The sequence below is a fragment of the Nomia melanderi genome, chromosome 4 (assembly GCF_051020985.1).
Source record: "Nomia melanderi isolate GNS246 chromosome 4, iyNomMela1, whole genome shotgun sequence".
Lineage (NCBI taxonomy): Eukaryota > Metazoa > Arthropoda > Insecta > Hymenoptera > Halictidae > Nomia > Nomia melanderi.
Genome location: NC_135002.1, coordinates 607064 through 624046, shown reverse-complemented (window position 1 = coordinate 624046; position 16983 = coordinate 607064). Strand labels below are relative to the sequence as shown.

General features: G+C 39.8%; 4 protein-coding genes and 1 long non-coding RNA gene across 15 annotated transcripts; 2 read left to right on the top strand and 3 right to left on the bottom strand.

Annotated features, from left to right (window-relative positions):
- Positions 1 to 1755: 1755 nt before the first annotated feature.
- Positions 1756 to 4693, bottom strand: Taf5 (TATA-box binding protein associated factor 5). Of its 3 annotated transcripts, none has more exons than XM_031993549.2 (11): positions 4515 to 4693; positions 4159 to 4344; positions 3835 to 4037; positions 3559 to 3755; positions 3295 to 3499; positions 3100 to 3219; positions 2889 to 3040; positions 2676 to 2813; positions 2414 to 2607; positions 2048 to 2339; positions 1756 to 1970 (listed from the first exon to the last, which is right to left on the bottom strand). In XM_031993549.2, the coding sequence occupies exons 1-11, from the start codon at positions 4575 to 4577 to the stop codon at positions 1756 to 1758; spliced, it is 1965 nt and encodes a 654-aa protein (XP_031849409.1). In that variant the 5' UTR covers positions 4578 to 4693. The 3 variants fall into 3 exon arrangements, with proteins under 3 accessions (XP_031849409.1, XP_076223517.1, XP_076223518.1); XM_076367402.1 differs by having other exon boundaries at positions 2889 to 3034; XM_076367403.1 differs by lacking the exon at positions 1756 to 1970 and having other exon boundaries at positions 2056 to 2194; positions 2283 to 2339.
- A 107-nt stretch (positions 4694 to 4800) lies between these two features.
- Positions 4801 to 8453, bottom strand: LOC116434799 (annexin B11). 4 transcript variants are annotated; one of them, XM_031993552.2, is made up of 9 exons: positions 8197 to 8453; positions 7881 to 7936; positions 6885 to 7547; positions 6604 to 6780; positions 6338 to 6542; positions 6112 to 6264; positions 5858 to 6031; positions 5600 to 5781; positions 4801 to 5517 (listed from the first exon to the last, which is right to left on the bottom strand). In XM_031993552.2, exons 2-9 carry the CDS (start codon positions 7896 to 7898, stop codon positions 5467 to 5469), a joined length of 1623 nt encoding a protein of 540 aa, XP_031849412.1. In that variant the 5' UTR covers positions 7899 to 7936; positions 8197 to 8453; the 3' UTR covers positions 4801 to 5466. The 4 variants fall into 4 exon arrangements, with proteins under 4 accessions (XP_031849412.1, XP_031849413.1, XP_031849414.1 ...); XM_031993553.2 differs by lacking the exon at positions 8197 to 8453 and adding an exon at positions 8018 to 8190; XM_031993554.2 differs by lacking the exon at positions 6885 to 7547 and having other exon boundaries at positions 8197 to 8433.
- A 531-nt stretch (positions 8454 to 8984) lies between these two features.
- On the top strand, positions 8985 to 11246 carry LOC116434802 (zinc finger protein 706). 5 transcript variants are annotated; one of them, XM_031993559.2, is made up of 3 exons: positions 8985 to 9784; positions 10585 to 10729; positions 10813 to 11246. In XM_031993559.2, exons 2-3 carry the CDS (start codon positions 10586 to 10588, stop codon positions 10900 to 10902), a joined length of 234 nt encoding a protein of 77 aa, XP_031849419.1. In that variant the 5' UTR covers positions 8985 to 9784; position 10585; the 3' UTR covers positions 10903 to 11246. The 5 variants fall into 5 exon arrangements, with proteins under 5 accessions (XP_031849419.1, XP_076223534.1, XP_076223532.1 ...); XM_076367419.1 differs by lacking the exon at positions 8985 to 9784 and adding an exon at positions 9804 to 9935; XM_076367417.1 differs by lacking the exon at positions 8985 to 9784 and adding an exon at positions 9833 to 9996.
- A 390-nt stretch (positions 11247 to 11636) lies between these two features.
- Positions 11637 to 14127, bottom strand: LOC116434803 (uncharacterized). 2 transcript variants are annotated; one of them, XR_012998506.1, is made up of 2 exons: positions 13661 to 14127; positions 11637 to 13575 (listed from the first exon to the last, which is right to left on the bottom strand). It is a non-coding gene; the product is annotated as an uncharacterized LOC116434803 (long non-coding RNA). The 2 variants fall into 2 exon arrangements; XR_012998507.1 differs by having other exon boundaries at positions 13666 to 14127.
- Positions 12343 to 16980, top strand: Gnmt (Glycine N-methyltransferase). Its single transcript, XM_031993556.2, has 5 exons — positions 12343 to 12604; positions 14247 to 14597; positions 15231 to 15366; positions 15454 to 15574; positions 16009 to 16980. The coding sequence occupies exons 2-5, from the start codon at positions 14264 to 14266 to the stop codon at positions 16297 to 16299; spliced, it is 882 nt and encodes a 293-aa protein (XP_031849416.1). The 5' UTR covers positions 12343 to 12604; positions 14247 to 14263; the 3' UTR covers positions 16300 to 16980.
- The last annotated feature ends 3 nt before the right edge of the window (positions 16981 to 16983 follow it).

Here is a 16983-nt window from a genome sequence, read left to right as displayed (position 1 = left end):
TATGGTAACAAGCGCGTATAACTTACGTCTGTATGCTGTGATAGAAGTAAGCGTATCAACAATCGGAAATAAATTTCTCGCGTGAAATTGCTTTCGATCGTACTCCCTGTTGTTCCAGCCCTCTAGCGGTCCCCGATTCAATTCCATCGGAAACGTTCGTTGACACGTTGAATGCCACGGGGTCACCGGTGACCCGCAAATCGAATTACTGTAGTTCACTTGAACGATTATTCGAGAACGTTTCTATACTATAGATAATACCTAATGTGACATTCTGGATGAACGAGCAATAATAATACAATTCAATCGAATGATTTAATATATTTTTTCCATTTTGTGTACGCTCTGTCGTGTGGCATCCAACGTGTCAATGATCTTGTTTAGCATTAAGTGTATCGCAATTTCCGTTACCGAAACTGTCCAGCGAAACGAACATGGAATTTATAATTTAGTTCGAACCTCTCTGTACTTATATGTGGCTCGAAATTTCAGGTAGAAGGTCGCTGACCTCTTAAGGTCACGCCACGTTCCCATTTTTATTTCTAGTCCAGATCCAGTGAAATGAAACGGTTTCTTTGCAAACGGACCACATTTTATTTTCCCCTCTGCTGACCTTCCGGGCTAACGAGTGCATTCAGTGACACGGACCTTCGGTCTTATTCGGATCGTCTTGGTATCCGGCCGTTTTTGAGGGACGCGCGTTTCAGACCGGATGTCGGTCAACCGTGAATGTGCCGGCGCGAATGAAACGTTCGATGTGGGTCACCGGTGCCGCAACAATTTCTTCGAGTTTGCCTGGATACATTTCCTCCGGCGTTGCGATAATCTTCTCCTTTCATCCTCGCGTGGGATTCTTATCGCGTTTCGGAAAGCTCCGTCTTGCACTGATTCGAAGTTTCGTTTTTCCTGAAGAACGTTCATTAGCCTTCCGATTGCGATGGAGAAAATTATCGACTGAAGGGATTTCGGGTATCGACGTCTACTTTCTAGCCCTCTGGCGACGAACGCGAGAAACCGAATCGGAATAATCTTGGTCCTGTAATCAATCAAAGAGGAGCTCATGAAAATACAGGAAGCAAGTGGAATTCGAAATAAATCACAATCACGGTGCCATAGTTTCGAGTGCTCAATCACGAAGATAGAATATGGATGGTGGTCACTGAGAAGCTCATCCTGGCTCCATCCATATTCCAGCCGTAATTTAAGTTCAGCAATCGAATCCCTTGGATTTACGGCATCTGCTTTGTCGTCGGAGCTTCGTTAATTATAACCGAACATCGCCCTGATCAGTTCATGAATATTCATATTCAACGAGAGACCTACGAGTTCTCTGATATTAACGCTCCAGTATCTTATCATTTTTTCCCTTTATCTCTTAGATGTACAAAGAGCTCAACGCCTGACGATAAGCTGTGCAGGCAACACGGGCTACAGTCATCGTGAATTAAAATAATTCCTGCCACGTTGCATCTTTGATTAAGTCTCCTTGAATTGATATTGAATGAATTGGGGCGCCATCTACAATCAGATGCTTAAGCTCCTGGTAAACTTGACAGAGAACTTGATGCTTCGTCGGTATAAAGTTTTGTACCGTGTAAGTACCTAGATTAAAAAAGAACACTAGTGATTGGTCGCAGTATTTAATGTGAAAAAGTATATTGACAAAATTTTTTATATTACAACGGTGGCAATTCAATGCCAAACTGTTTTCAGTAGGTAGACTTGTAACTTGATAAGAAAAAGTTTGTACATCCGTTACGTGGACTCGAACATTCCAACGCCCAAGAGTAAATTTCTTCGGGAAAAATGCAACGTCAAAACCGGCGAATTTTTGGTCGCGAAAGTCCGAAGTAGATAGGTATCCACGTTCGTTTTCACGTCCGGGTTATGCGACACATTCACGTCTTCCAAACTCATCTCCTCTGCGAGTTTGGTGAAGTCCCACAACTTGATTGTAGAGTCCAACGATCCTGCGAATAGAATAATCAGTATAAAGGATATGTTTCAATATAAAATTATAGAATTCGATTCTGGAAGCAATCGACACCTGAGACCAATATATTCCCGTCCCTGCTGAACGACAAGCAGTGCACGGTACCAGAATGACTTGAGAGGGCAGCGACAAGATGGCCGTGCGCCAAGTCCCAAACTAAAACGCGATGGTCTGCTCCAGCCGACGCTAGAAAACGACCTTCTGCGGAAAAAGCAAGGGAGTAAATTGGAGCTTTGTGCCCCGTCATTAATCTCACTTGGCTACCGGTTACGCAGTCCCATAATCTTACAGTCATGTCACTGGAACCGGTCGCCACGTAATTCGAATTTGGATGAAATTGTACTACCTGCAAATCAAAGGTCGCAAGATTATTTTACAGAATTTCTGCTGTAACGGATATCTGAATTCAAGTCTACGTACATCTACATCCGAATAATGACCGGCAAATATTCGAAGAGGCTGATGGGAATCTGTCGCCCATAGTCTGGCAGTTTTGTCGTGGGAGGATGTCGCGAAATAGTAACCGTGAGACGAGAATCTTACGCACCACACTGGGAATAAATGTCCCTTGTAGCAGACAACGCAAGTCCACGTGTGTAAAGACCACAGTCGGACTGTAACACGATGATAATATAATCCTTTGTCGTTTAAGGGAGTTATAAAAGTACATTACGGAGTATACTTGTACTGTCTTCTGAAGACGAGAGAAGAAGATTTCTATCTGGGCTAAACGATAAACTATACACAGGACCGTTATGCCCAAACAAAGTCCTTGAAGTCTCCGCTGTACGGTCGTCCATCATTCTTACCAATACATCATCTACCGTACCGTTATACAAAACATATTATTAACCTGCGTCAAGAAAATCTGAACATACGATTCTACTAACAGTACCTGCTTCTCTGTCGATATCCTGTAACTGTTCGCCAGTCTTCATCAGTCTTAATTTCTGAGGAACTAAGCTCCATACTTTTATACTGGAATCGCTAAACCCAATTGCCAGTAAACTCGAATCTTCGGCTACTTCCGCTGCTGTCACACTATGTCTAATGTTATGCACATATTCAGATTGGTATAGACGCAATTAATCATTCCGTGAACTTACGTGTGAACCGCGTTCAGAATCGTATAAAAACATATAGATGGTAACGTATCTGGACCCAGTACAACCCGCTTCGACGCTTCCCTGAGCGCTTTCACTTTCTCCAGTTTATCTGCGTCTTTTCTATGGTTAAAGAATTCAGATTGAGTTTATTGTAAGATGATATGGAGAAACAATTTAGATGGAAGACTGCTTTACAAATTTGGTAAAGGCATCCTCCCAACAGGTGGTGCGTTCGGATCTGATTTGGTTTTCTTGGAAAATAGAGGATCTTTCTTGGTTTTCTTTTTCTTAGGTTTATCCCCATCTGCACCACCTGTATCATCCTCTTCTTCCTCTGTTGGAGGCATACATTGAATATCTGGCTCCTTCAGAAGTCCATAATACACTTTGGCTTTATTGTCTGAAACAGAAGATATCTTAATTTCTTTAAAATTCAGAAACACCTGTAAATTACAGTACCTTGTCTTGTGGCTTCACCAACTACTGCACCCGATGTAGCATCAATTTGCTGTTTATTTCTTGCTACTCCTTCGTACATATCAAAATAAAGATGTTCTTGTATAATATTTAACAACACACTGTGCTTTTTCTCTTGTAAATGCCTCTTCAATATCGAAAGTGTGTCCCTCGACATTCTAATTATGAACTGATTAGATCTGTGGACCATTTTATATGATTTATACCATGATATCTACTTGGAATCACATTCTATGCAGGTATCATTTGCATACATACTTGAAAGTGTCAGTTAATTCATTTCCAGCCATTTGCTCGCGTTTGGTAACATTAGACAGTCTCTTCATATCATTCTGATAATACTCTTCCAAGTTTCCACAGAATTTCTCCAAGAGCTGTTTCGCTTCTTCTGAATGATTATTATAAACCAATTCAAGATACATATGTACCAAAACTGGGTATAGTATAGTACCCAATTCATGCTGTTGTTAATAATAAATACATTTCATCTTTTGGTTCAAATGTAGAAACAATACGAACAAATTTTTCTAGATCCTTAGAATCTTCTACCTAATATTAAATATTATACATGCAATGGTTTACCTTATATATGTCTAATGAACCTTCTACAAATTTTTTTAGCTCACTATATGCTTTCTCATATAGCGCAGGATCTCCTTCACTCTTATATGCAGAGAGAACACTGTTAACTTCAGAGTCAGTCTGTTGAGCTTCGTCTGGAGAAATATCTGTCAAGTTTGCTTCTTTCTTAAACAATTCTTCTGTTCCCTATAAAAGTATTTATTACATTTATGTACATTTTGTTATAATCTTTTTATCCTTTAACAGTACATCTTACACAGAAAGGTAGAATCTTAGTATTTCTACATTAACAGTCAGTGTTTATGTACGGTGTTAAGGTTATGAAGTATCCGATAAAGAAATTATCTGTATCATACCTTTAAATTATACTTTCTGAGCAATTGTAGAACTGCCAGCATGGTACTCTTTTCGTTGTCCATTTTTGCTTAGATTTTTCTGTTAAAAAACTGAAATATTCGTTGACAAACAAAGCGTACAAATAACAGCCACTGATTTCATCTACCGACAAGTAGTACTACTTGGCGCTTCTGTGTTGTACATTCATTACGCATGGTGGCGCGGTAACCGTGTTATATTCAAAAACGTTATTCGTCAGTAATTTACCGATATATCTTTTAAGATTCAATGATTGAAACGCAAAGATTTATTCAGAATAACATATTTTATTTTCATCATGTGTATAGAATAAATTTCAGATCTATTTTCACTATATATTCATAAGTGTAAATAACATGTGTATATATCTCCATATGTAGGTATATATCCGAATATAAAACACCATATATCTAATAAACTTTTCAAAACACACCTATCGCCCATTTTATATGTTTAAGCTTATAGTTTACAACACGCAGAAACATGGAAGATACATTGTAATACTTTTATAAAAGTTTACAAATCGTTTGAGAACGAAATTTACAAATAGGAACATTGCAGCAACTCTTTCAATGTAAAATGCGTATTACTGGCATTTATAGTGTACGGTGAATCGAGCCCAATAACGGTGTAAATATTTAAAATTGAAAATATAATTTTGCTGTTAAATGCAACCACAGCTGAATTATGTGATACGTTGGTGGAAAGAAAGCACTTCAAAACAATGCGGGTTTCGTTGGTCAGATTGGAAGGAAACATCTCCATTCTCATACATATTTTCGGCTTGCAAGCTATTTGCTGAAAGCGTCGTACACATTAACACAATCTTGCGACCGTGAGAATAAACAAAACACACAATGAAAGACCCATCTTGTCCCTGTGCCAACTTTTCATCAACACACGGTACACTGAATTTGTTGGCACAGTAGTTTCTTAAGATATTAGAGCCAGAAGACATTTCTTATAATGGCCAGAACAATCGCCCTACAAAGAAATTAAGAATGTTAAATCATGTTAGGTCAATGTTAGATACGATGTATAATTGTACTTTATCGAATATACTAACAGAGATGCAATCCTCCAAAGATTCATTGTACAATCCCCTGAAGACCTCTTTAATCTCTCCCATATCAATCTCGCAACGTGTAACGACTAATCTAATCAAACGATTGTCGTCGGTTCCCAAACCCTTCATACTTTTGTACAGTTGCTCAGCAAAGAAGCCAGGTCTATTCTTCACGCACTTGACTGTTGTAAAATTTAGTTGACATTAGTAAATTCCTTCAGAATTCAAAAAGAATATACATAGTAAAATAATCCATACCAATAGCAAGGAGACCCTTCTTAATATCACCCGAGAATTCATTTTCAATAGCGGTCTCAATAGGATGTCCAGTTATATTTTCATATTCGTGGAATATCTGTCTTAATTGTGGCACATTTCTCTGAACAAGAATAGCATTAAATGTAGACTCATCGGTGCCAAAACGCAGTTCACCTGCAAACGAAACAAACATAAGAATTTCAGTTTATTAAGGAACTTGCATCAGAATCGAGCTATATTAAAAAAGTAATTACCAGCTCTTAGAAGTTCTTTGGCATCTTCTATCGCGGCACCGTGGTCCACATCGAATGACTCATCTCTGTTGGCACAACATAACGATACCATTAAGCGTTTGAAATTTCCTGATGTGTCACTACTTAAATCATCTTCCAAAGATCTCCCGTACACTGAAAATATTAGTATTGCCATTGTTAAGTTTGTAATTCTAACAAGTACAACTTCAACGCATACAAAACTTACTTGCTTCGTAAGCCTGTTTAATTACACGGATTTCGTGATTGGACATGGTACATAGTACCTCGATAAGTACACATTCGTCAGTACCAACACCGGCCATTGCATCATGCAATTCTTTAGCGTAATACTGCGGTAATGGCATCATCATGGCAAGAACCAAATTCTCGAAATTTCCTGATAATTCGGACTTCAAATCCTTGATCAGATCCTAATTTGAAAAGACAAACGTCATTCACGTTCTTTGATAATCAGTATAATCCGGTCCTCACCTTTCCATATAGGGTTTTAAATTGTACACCAATTTCTTGGCGCTGTAAGTTACTACGATTGGCAAGTATGTGAATGATGGTCTTCTCATCAGTACCAAATCCCTTCATTGCCTTTCTTAAGGCTTCTGCATCTGCTCTTGGATCAAAGTCATGGTAGGCCACGACAGTAGGAGACAACTGTAACAAAAATCGAGGAATCACCATATAAAAATTACTTCTTTTCAACTAGAGTAATTTGAAATATCTAGCGAAGTTGCCCAATTTTATTTCCTCTGCCTCACCTTAGGCGTAAACTGATCTCTGCGGGGGGCTGGGCGTGAATGTTGAGGAGAAGCGGGTTTGCCTCCATATGGAGAAGAGGAACCAGCACCCTGCCCCCCAGGATAGCTTCCGCCTGGATAGAAGCTTGCACTGTTCGAATAAATATTAGAAGCAGAAGGGTAAGGAGAAGGTGCACCGAAAGTTTCTTTTGCATCTGGTGCATGTTGAAGATTTGGATACATATTATAGTTTTGCTGTTGTGGGTATGGAGATGGTTGGCTACCATATGGAGATGGTTGGCTAGCATATGGAGATGGTTGGTTACCATATGGAGATGGTTGGTTTGCGTATGGAGATGGTTGGCTAGGATACGGTTGCTTGGTTTGTTGAGCTGGATACGGCATAGACTGAGGAATAGGCATTGAAGATCTTGCTGGTGCATGAGGAGGACCTTGTCCAGGTAAAGGATGATTTGGTTGGGCCGGGAAAGGGGAAGAAGGATAAGGGGAAGGGGGATAAGAGGAATAAGGTTGTGGCATTCCAAAAGATGTAGGGGGACCATTTGGGAAACCTATGTTGCCACCTTCAGAATAAGGTGGAGCACCAGGAGCAGAAGGTGTGCCAGGTGGAGCTCCAAACGATGTAGGCGGTGCATGTCCCGGAAACTGAATCACTGGTGGTCCCTTTGATATTAAGGTGTAAATTAAAATAACAAGCTCCAAAACTTATGCATAATGTTTTTTAATAAATTGCCCTAATAATGTAGCTAATAACCACATGAAAATTCACTTAAAACAAGCAAATATTGCTTCATTACACTTAATGTGTTTATACATATTAGAAGAAATCTATATTATAAATTAAATTAAATTAATATAATTAAAATAATAATATGGAAAATAACATTACTATGTTATTAGTGTAAGAAAAACAACACTGAACAACCTGTTTTACGGTGTCAAACAAATTAAAATGTCACAATGACTAATCTACAGCAAAAATGAGGATAAACTTACTTGATACCCATAACTCATTTTTGCTTTATTGAAGAAAACGGCTGGCTCCAATTAATCTGAAATCAAAACAAGATATTTCCTTCAGTTGGCTACTAAATTATATAGCTATCAGGAAAAGATTGTAATACTGTAATTACTAGAGATCAGCTTCATGTGCAGCTGAAAGAAAGAGAAGAATAGAAGAAGTAGACGCCCAATAATGATAAAGAGCTTTGTATATTTGTACACTTGTCAAGAGTTACGAAACACTGACAAACAATTCGGTGATCCACTAAGCTTTATACCAACACGTTGTAGAATAAGATTTAGAGCTTACCTAATGTTTCACAGAATTTTATTATATAGATATTTAGTTGTTTTATATCAATGACACGTATATACTACGGCCGTTGATGAAAGACGGTAGATTATACTGCGTCTACAACCGCGGTGGGAGAAGGGAAAACTATAATGATTAACTGGTTACTGACGTCATACGGTGCTGAGAAAACCCAGTGACGTTTCAATTGGTTTCTACATAATGCAAATGCGTTTTCGTTGAACTCCGCTGACAACGTAAATAAAAATGTTACTGGATTAACAGTGCTTCCAGCTCGAGCGCAGTGTAACTAGCTCTGATAAAATTGTCTAGTTGTTTATATTGATTGCACTATCAATATAATGTTTGACGATAATACTGAAAACAAGATTAGTTTATGACGTATTTAACTGAGCGTGGTGATATGCAATAATCATTAAGCTGTGCGTAGTTGTAAGATCTGTATACTGTAAACAATACAATTTTCTGCACGATAGAAAAATAAGTTTGCACGTTTATCATTTAGTTGTCCATATTTGAATGCTCATCACGTGCAGACTATTCACTCTTATCGACCGAGTCGCAAATCTAGGAATTTTCATAGAAACCAGCAACGGCGCCATCTATCGTGAAAAGATAAAAGTATCGATGACCAGAAGCTTGGACGTTTCGTCGTAGATGGCGCTGTACTATTTCTTTCTGCCTAGAATAATTATTACGTATGGAAAACGAATTATCAATTAAAATTGCCACAACGAATGATAACGCAAGAGATCAATGAAAAAACATTCAACAACTAATTTATTAGTTACTCTTACGCTCGTAACAATTTTCACGACATACGTCATTGAGTATCACAGGTTAAGAAAGAAAGCACTGCTTCCGACGTCGGAATATCAGAGCGATTAACTATTTGTACAATTGCTAGTTGTTGCTAGAATCGAAGAAAATTAACCGGAATACTCGACTCGAAGCGACAGTGATATAAGGCTCTGTTGGGATCTATAGAAGGATCTATGAATTTTCCTCGAACGGTTCGAAAATGCTTGAGCCAATAGCGTGGTGGAACTGTCAGAAGACTACATTTCTCATTGGAAGAAAGTATTCCGATACGGATCTAAAACTTGATATACTTCTCGTGTATCCAGGAATATGGGCACCGAGGCTGCAGGGCTTAATATTGAAATATCGATTAAAAACAATTTCAAGCTCGAACAGCCGTGACCGAAAGGATCAAGAAGGGCCGGAGAGGGAAAAGTCTGAGGACGTTCGCGTGAATCAATTGCGATTCCGTGAGAATCGCGTTACTCCTCGCGGTGGATTTTTTTGTTCTCCGGGAAACGATTCTCTGTCAGACGGTATAGAGTACTTCACGTGCGGATGATCGAAGACTACTCGTCCCGACAGATGTGCCGAGAGCACTGATTTTGAGCTGACTGTTCGTCCCCTTTTCGCGAATTTCTCGATCCCGCAGCGATATTTGATCGTGCGACGAAATCAAAAATCGAAAGAAAGATTGCTCGGTTCGTGGCTGCCGAAAATCGTGCCCCGGATCATCGTGGTGGCAAGAGAATCTTGCTTTTGCAACACGTTCATCCTCGGACAGGTGAGCGATCTATTTTTCGGGCACACGCGACACGTCCACGCGTTCTTTTCGTTCGTGGCTTTGGTGAAATGAATTCTGATAAAGGAGAGTCTCACGTTTCATTCAAAATGTATCCTGTAAAAACGTGAACGACACCGTCGGCCAGCCTACGGTTCGTACCATACCGATTTTATAGGTTGGCTACGTGCTGAGTAATCTCGGTTGAAGAGAAAGTACGTAATAATAGTTTGTCAAAGAGAAAGGAACGGGGACTGCACGGACGAACGAAGACGTACAGTGCAGATCCGGTCACTTTCGAGTGAACTTTTTGTTAACATTTGTAACAATGCATCTCTTCGTTGTTCACGGTTGCCCGTATTTAACGATACGATCATTTCATTTCGAATCGTCTATATGTTTGTAAATAATCGCCTGTTTGTCATGTGAACGCAACAAATAATGTATGTACAACCTTGCAAGCCGAATAGGACAAATATTGTTACAGTTCCTATAGATGTTTACGAGTAAAAATATTTATTGTACCATAATTATATAATAATGAATAAAGTATATGTATACGCATCGCCTTTTTCTTTCTTATTCTGTTTATTGAAAGTTTGTTAGTACAATCATTGAATCCTTCAAACAAGTAAGATTGTTAATATAAGTGATGACATTTTTATTTATTTTTGTATTAAAATTAGCACGAAACATTAAATGCAATTGTCACAGTTTAATGGAACTCGAGGAATTTTTATTTTTAAGTGAAAAGTTAGCTTCCGTGTTAAGGTTTGATGGAATAATAGAATCTTTTTTTGCAGAATGGCTCGTGGACAACAGAGAATTCAATCGCAAGCTAAGGCTGCAGAAAAGGCTGCAAAAGTGAAAAAACAACAAGGACACAGTGCCAATGATCAGAAAAAGGCAGCACAGAAAGCTTTAGTGCATGTATGCACAGTTTGTAAAGTAAGTTTATTAACAGATTTAAGATTTATGATTATCTTATATAAATTTATGAATTTAATCTTTACTATTTAATGTGTTTGCAGGCACAGATGCCAGACCCAAAGACGTATAAGCAACACTTTGAAAACAAACATCCTAAGAATGATTTACCAGAAGACTTAAAAAATATATGAGGGTAAGATCCCTTGTAACAGTCGAGGACAGGAAGTGGAGAAGGAAAGAAACTACTGCGAATAACAAAGTGATACAGTTTAACATTCAACTGATCATTACATAGGCCCAATTCAAAGAATAAATTAAACCTTGTTAGTGTTTAAAGTGAAGTACTGCACGTTTGAGAAATGAATTTTCGTGCACAGCCCTAAATTACTATATAACACTATTGAAGACTCGGTTAGAGATAAAAAATTTGGTTTCCTTCCAAAGATGTCCAACACAATCGCTGAGGTTTCACTTAAGCATTAAAGTAATTGAATATGTACATTACTAAGAAATAAAGTTAATCAATTTAGCAGGATGATTCCAAATATTTATACATACTTTAATGATGCAGGTAGTAAAACAGTTACCTCATTTTTCTACAAGTAAGACAAAAATGCAAGTGCTAAAAAATTGAAGAACAAAAAAAAATATACTCTGTGGATTCAAAATAGTTTAATTACAATGCACTTCTTCATTAGGAAAATAACTATTTCTGTAGATTGTTCTTTTTAAATGAAAAATTAAATAAACAACAATTTATTCGAATGATGTAGTTGTCAAATATGAAAGAATTGTGAATAGTACTAGAGAAGATAATTTATAAGGAACAAGAAACTGCCATTTGACTGTATCTCTATCGATTATTCTATCGAATAAGGGTATTACAAGTAAAAACATATTAATTAAGTTCGGCTGTAAGTATTGGTTTGTCTTGTTCCTGACACTTAAATATTCTTTTGTATTAAGGATTCATTGAGTTATTTTTTTTTTATCCATGTAAATTGAAATAGCAAAATATAACTGCACTGTACATTTGCTTCCATTCAGTGAAAGAAACCTATGATATAATATGCTGCACAATATGACATATTGGCATTTAGAAATACATTTGTCAGTGTTCTGAACTGATAAGGTTTTTAGGAATTTCTAGCATGTATCTAGTTTAGGAATAAGTTCGTGAATTATGTAATTTGTTCTGACAAAATAATTATAAAATTTTACACCACAACTTGTAATTATATGTTGTTATCCAACCAAAACAAATCTGCGAATCAATTTTTTCATCTACCTGTATCTCCTGTTGCTTATTTTTTCAACTATTTCTCTCCAATCACAGATTACGTAGGAAACTCAAAGACTGTGGCCAAGAAACATCGACGTATCGTTATGAAGCAATTTCAGCACAGATTGCGATCGTTGTTGATACTGAGCTTTTCCAGCGATCGAAGATATAATACGAATTACATGACGCGATAACGATATTGTGGTTATCGTAAGGAAAATTGTCAACATCATTGCACTGGCTAGATCATTTTAATTTGCGCAATGTTTTCGAATCTTGCCGTGTCATGACCATTTCTCGGCTGCTCTATTCCAACCGGGTTGAAAATTACATCATGCAGCATGGGCTCGGGAACCTTTATATACTTCTGAGACTGTAGCTGCGACGGGTTAGTGTCAATTTACTACAGCGTGCGAAGACGTTCACGCTTCTTAGTCCAGTTCCCGTGATCTTGATCGTTCATTATTTTGCAAATTCTCAATTCAACGATTCTAAACGATTCACTCCTCTACTTCTCTTCGGCGATTAATTACCGAATACTTCCTTTAAACGACAATATCGCTCGTTCTCCGCAAATCGATCGATCACTGGTCAACGGTTCATTTCAAAAGGTACGTTGCAAATTTCATTCTTGAACACTTTTCATAACGTTAACGTAAGAATTATTCACTTCTATTTCATAACAAAAGTCAGCTTTCGAAATCTGTAGACCGAACCTAGCTTATGCACGTGGCAAATACTTTTTTTCTACATCCCACTTGCATCGTTTATTTCTATATGCAACAAAGACAATATGATTTTCAAAAAGACGGATCAGCATTGTTAGAGCTATTACATTGAAATTCGTAACTGACGCAACAATGTTACTCGTGTCCAGTTTTGTGTCCGGACAGCCGATTTTCGCTGATCCATCGAAATTTCGTAATTAGTCTGTCGCAATCTTATCGTCACTCGCGGATCATTTAAATAGCAGATAAGAGGGCAGGATAATCACCCATAATCGTGATTAAACCGTTATCTCGCTTTGCATTACCTTCTTTCTTGTTTTCTTGTTTTTAAGACACGGTCCGATGAAAATAGCGTTCAGTCGAATGTTCATACTTGATAAAATAGCGCGTTTTATTGTTGAAAATTCCTGCGAAAATAATCGAACGTCCACCGACTCACCTCACGATGGGAATTTTATTAATAATTCAATGCGAAGGACGTCGAGATTTACAAGTACCCTGGCATGTATCGGGTGCCGATAATATTGAACCCTATTGCTCGTGCGTTCGGCACCGAGCGCAGCAAATATCGTTTATCTCGGCAACAGTAAATTTCAACGCGACCTTCGACATTCTTTACCGATTGTTCTTCTTGTCGGGACGTGCATACATTGTTTCTCGTAACACGAGATTTATCGGCGCCTCCTGCGATTGCACGCGTTCGTTGTTTCTCTACGCCTTCCAAGACGTCACGGCGCAGATACGAGGGAAGTTGTTTGCGCAGAGTTGCTTGACCTGAAGGGTAGAGGGGATTCCCAATGTCACGTCGGGAGACGACTTCGGTTTCAAGATTTCAAGATCACCGACGTATCTTTCTATAAAGATAAACCACATTGTTGCAATCCGGTTTTCCATATATCATCACACAAGAACGTAACCATGGAAATCAAAAAATGGAACCTCACGCCGCATCTTTGCAAAAGTGCTTTGCTTTACGTAGACCAACTTCCTCGTATTTAAATCGTTTGCGTTCTCGCCGATAATCAATATTCCTGTTAACTACGATATATTCCTCACGGTTCCACGAGAATACCTTACTTTACCGCGTAACGAAACCCCATACGCAGGATGCGTTTCGCCAACCACCATGAATTACGTAACTATATAGACGAGTCTATCTACGCAGCAGTTCGAAAAGTCTGCGGCCCTAGCACGGGACAGTGTCATCGTATTCGAACCATTAACTAAATTTGAAATAGTCTTTGCTAAATCAAAACAAAGTCCAGTCGATTACCGGATCGGCTGGAGAGTCTCGTGGCTCTCTCGAATAGTGAATGCACGTCCCAAAAGATGGCAGGGGATTTCCTGAAGAGACGCAACACTCCCAACTTGGGCGGGAAATGTACACCTCTCCCCGAGGATCGCACGACCCGCGCGGCCCAATAACTTGAACAGTGAAACCAAATGAGATTCACGAGAGAGTTCAGGGTGTGAACAGTTGTTTGACGCGTCGCAACCGGGAATATGAACGACCGGTCGGTTTCAGGACGAGTCGGAGAGGAAATGATGGATTCGGTATTCCGTACCCGCTCGCTGGGAACAGCAGCCGAAGGTGTCCGCGACCAGTACGCGGACGGCAGGGCGGCTAAAGTCTGGGAGGTGTTTATCGGCGACAAAAAGCAAAGGACGCAGAACTATCGGGACTTCCTGGTGGGCCTGCTGCGCGACAAGGGCTGCCAGAGGATCCTGGACGTGGCCTGCGGGACCGGCGTCGACTCGGTCATGCTGCTCGAGGAGGGCTTCGACGTGGTCAGCGTGGACGCTTCGGACAAGATGCTGAAGTACGCGCTGAAGGCCAGATGGGAACGCCGGAAAGAGCCGGCGTTCGATAATTGGGGTAATTGGAATTTCAAGGATTCGTCTTTCAACTCGGTTCATAAATGTGACGCAGTGTTTCCCAACCTGTCTTGTGGCGAGTCGCAAAAGGCTGTCTAAAATTATGCCCCCTATCTAATATATATGATTTTTAATATTGTAGTATTTTTATAATGTTTGTTACAATACTTTTACTATTTTGTGTATGCGCGTAAACCTTGTGCAATATATGAAGTGACGTTTCAAGTTTCAAATTGCCCCCTTGGAAATTAGATTGGCCCACGTTGGGAAACACTGATCTATAGGGTGTCCTTTAACACTTTGACTGTCATGTCACTTAAACGTTAATTTTCTTGGTGACGTAACGAACGAAGCGAATATTGTTAGATGCTTTATTAAGAAAATCGTTTCGATAGGAGTGTCGATGAGTGGCAGTCAAAGTGTTAAAAAATATTTCGAGGATTCTGGTACTGGGTTAGGTTCGAGTTAGGTCCTGTCGCGAGTCTGAAAGGTTAGATTGTCAAAGTAAATGAAAAGAGAAATTGATTCGATTATTGCTGTTAGAGTTAGCCAAGTGCTTCTGAGATTCGAAGGGATCTCTAGAACGGAATCGTTTTGCGTGAATTCGTAGTGGAAAGTTCGTTTCTGTTTTCAGTGATCGAGGAAGCTAATTGGCTGACCTTGCCCAAGGACATTGGTCACTTGATAGGAGAGGGTTTCGACGCTGTGATTTGCTTAGGAAATAGTTTCGCCCACATGCCGGACACGTTTGGCGACCAACGGGAGCAAAGGTAGCTAGCCACTGAACCAATCTTGCACACTTTTGTCTAGAATTTTCGATAAGTTACCAATTGTTGATCGTTTCAATTCATTTGCAGGCAAGCGTTGCTGAACTTCGAACGCTGCGTAAAACCGGGCGGATTGTTGCTGATCGATCACAGGAACTACGATTACATAATCGAGACCGGAAACATACCGCCCAAATGCATCTACTATAACGTAAGAATTCTTGGTACTTATCAAGGAACGCGCGATCGGCGAAAGTTGCTTCGTTTCATTCACGAGTTCAGGTCCTCCAGTCGACCGTGCACTCGTGCACGTGGCTTTGCAATGAAAAAAGAAAGTGTCGACTCTATTTTTTTATCTCCACGTGATGGTCAGCAACTGCAGCTGCGATCGAAAGTATTTCCAGCGAACGTGGCACCTTGCGCAACGCGAGATGGTCGCTGCTATCGATTATCGTTAACGAAGTCTTAATAACCTTGAGAGCTGTAATTTATTATGTCATACTCAAACGATATTTAGTTTCTTTATCCTTAAGAATGCTGCCACGACAACGCGTTCCAATCTGAGAATGCCATTTTGCTAGACCCTCTGTGCCAAAGAACTGTGACAAGGGAAATAATTGAGCGTTAATTATCGTATTTCTCCAGAGTGAACACATGACGAACATCAAGGCTTCCGTTTTGTTCGTCTCTGGGAAACCAGCGATCGTCACCTTGGATTATATGATCACCCTGGACGAAATCGACGAGGACGATGGCCAGAAGGTGATCAGCGAGTTCAGGCTCTCGTACTATCCCCACAGGTTGCACGTGTTCAGGGACATGCTGGAAGAGGCTTTCCACTACAGGGCGAAGCACACCATCTACGGTGACTTTAAACGGTTGGAGGACGTCAAGCATCCCGGTTTCTACATCCACGTGATGGAGAAACCCGTCTAAGAGACGGCGACCGTCATAAGATGGCTACCGCGCGTCGAGGATGATCCGTTCGGGGTCCGTTCCAGTCTCTAGCATTTAAAAGACGGAAGCTGGCGCGACAGCGAACGATAATACGCTCGCCGAGGTGTCCGGGGATTTCCCAAGAAGAATATTTTATCCTACGATACTCTGTACAATTTCGTTTTATCCACTTCTGTGATGTTTCTTTTGTTTTTTTTGTAACGTGTTGCGATGATTCGCGTTGCCACGCAAGGCCAGGCCGTGCTGAGTAATTGTGCTACCTGATTATGTTATTAGAAATATTTTGTTGACAAAAGAAAGAGCAGTGCCTTGTCTTGCCCGTCAACACGGCCTGGCCGAGACCGGCTGCGAGTAGCAATAGGAATCATGCGCATCGGATATTGTAGTCTAGTTTCTTTATGTTTATTTATTTGAAGATAACGGGAAGTTAAGTGTCTCAAGAAGCGAGATCCTGAATTGTTTTTCGTTATTAAGACTAGACTGATCGTGGAAACCGGTCCAGCTTCTTGAGACTGCAATCAGGATTTTTTTTAGTTTCCTTTCCGATCAGTCGTTCGCACGACTCGCTTGGCGGTCGTGTCTTTTACATCGTGGACGACGTTTTGTAAGGTCCGCGAACGATAAGGGTTAGAATAAAGATGATGATGAGTGAGACACAAAGGG

What these genes read in the sequence shown, in the direction of transcription:
- Taf5 (XM_031993549.2), bottom strand. Translation starts at nt 4,577, where the DNA reads ATGGACAACGAAAAGAGTACCATGCTGGCAGTTCTACAATTGCTCAGA. An exon ending in TCAGAAAGTATAATTTAAAG is followed by an intron (nt 4,345 to 4,514) that starts GTATGATACAGA and finishes ATACTTTTATAG; the next exon opens with GGAACAGAAGAATTGTTTAA. An exon ending in GGATATCGACAGAGAAGCAG is followed by an intron (nt 2,814 to 2,888) that starts GTACTGTTAGTA and finishes ACGGTACGGTAG; the next exon opens with ATGATGTATTGGTAAGAATG.
- LOC116434799 (XM_031993552.2), bottom strand. An exon ending in GAAGGGTCTCCTTGCTATTG is followed by an intron (nt 5,782 to 5,857) that starts GTATGGATTATT and finishes ATTTTACAACAG; the next exon opens with TCAAGTGCGTGAAGAATAGA. An exon ending in CTTTGGAGGATTGCATCTCT is followed by an intron (nt 5,518 to 5,599) that starts GTTAGTATATTC and finishes ATTTCTTTGTAG; the next exon opens with GGCGATTGTTCTGGCCATTA.
- LOC116434802 (XM_031993559.2), top strand. Translation starts at nt 10,586, where the DNA reads ATGGCTCGTGGACAACAGAGAATTCAATCGCAAGCTAAGGCTGCAGAA. An exon ending in ATGTATGCACAGTTTGTAAA is followed by an intron (nt 10,730 to 10,812) that starts GTAAGTTTATTA and finishes ATGTGTTTGCAG; the next exon opens with GCACAGATGCCAGACCCAAA.
- Gnmt (XM_031993556.2), top strand. Translation starts at nt 14,264, where the DNA reads ATGATGGATTCGGTATTCCGTACCCGCTCGCTGGGAACAGCAGCCGAA. An exon ending in GGCGACCAACGGGAGCAAAG is followed by an intron (nt 15,367 to 15,453) that starts GTAGCTAGCCAC and finishes ATTCATTTGCAG; the next exon opens with GCAAGCGTTGCTGAACTTCG. An exon ending in CCAAATGCATCTACTATAAC is followed by an intron (nt 15,575 to 16,008) that starts GTAAGAATTCTT and finishes GTATTTCTCCAG; the next exon opens with AGTGAACACATGACGAACAT.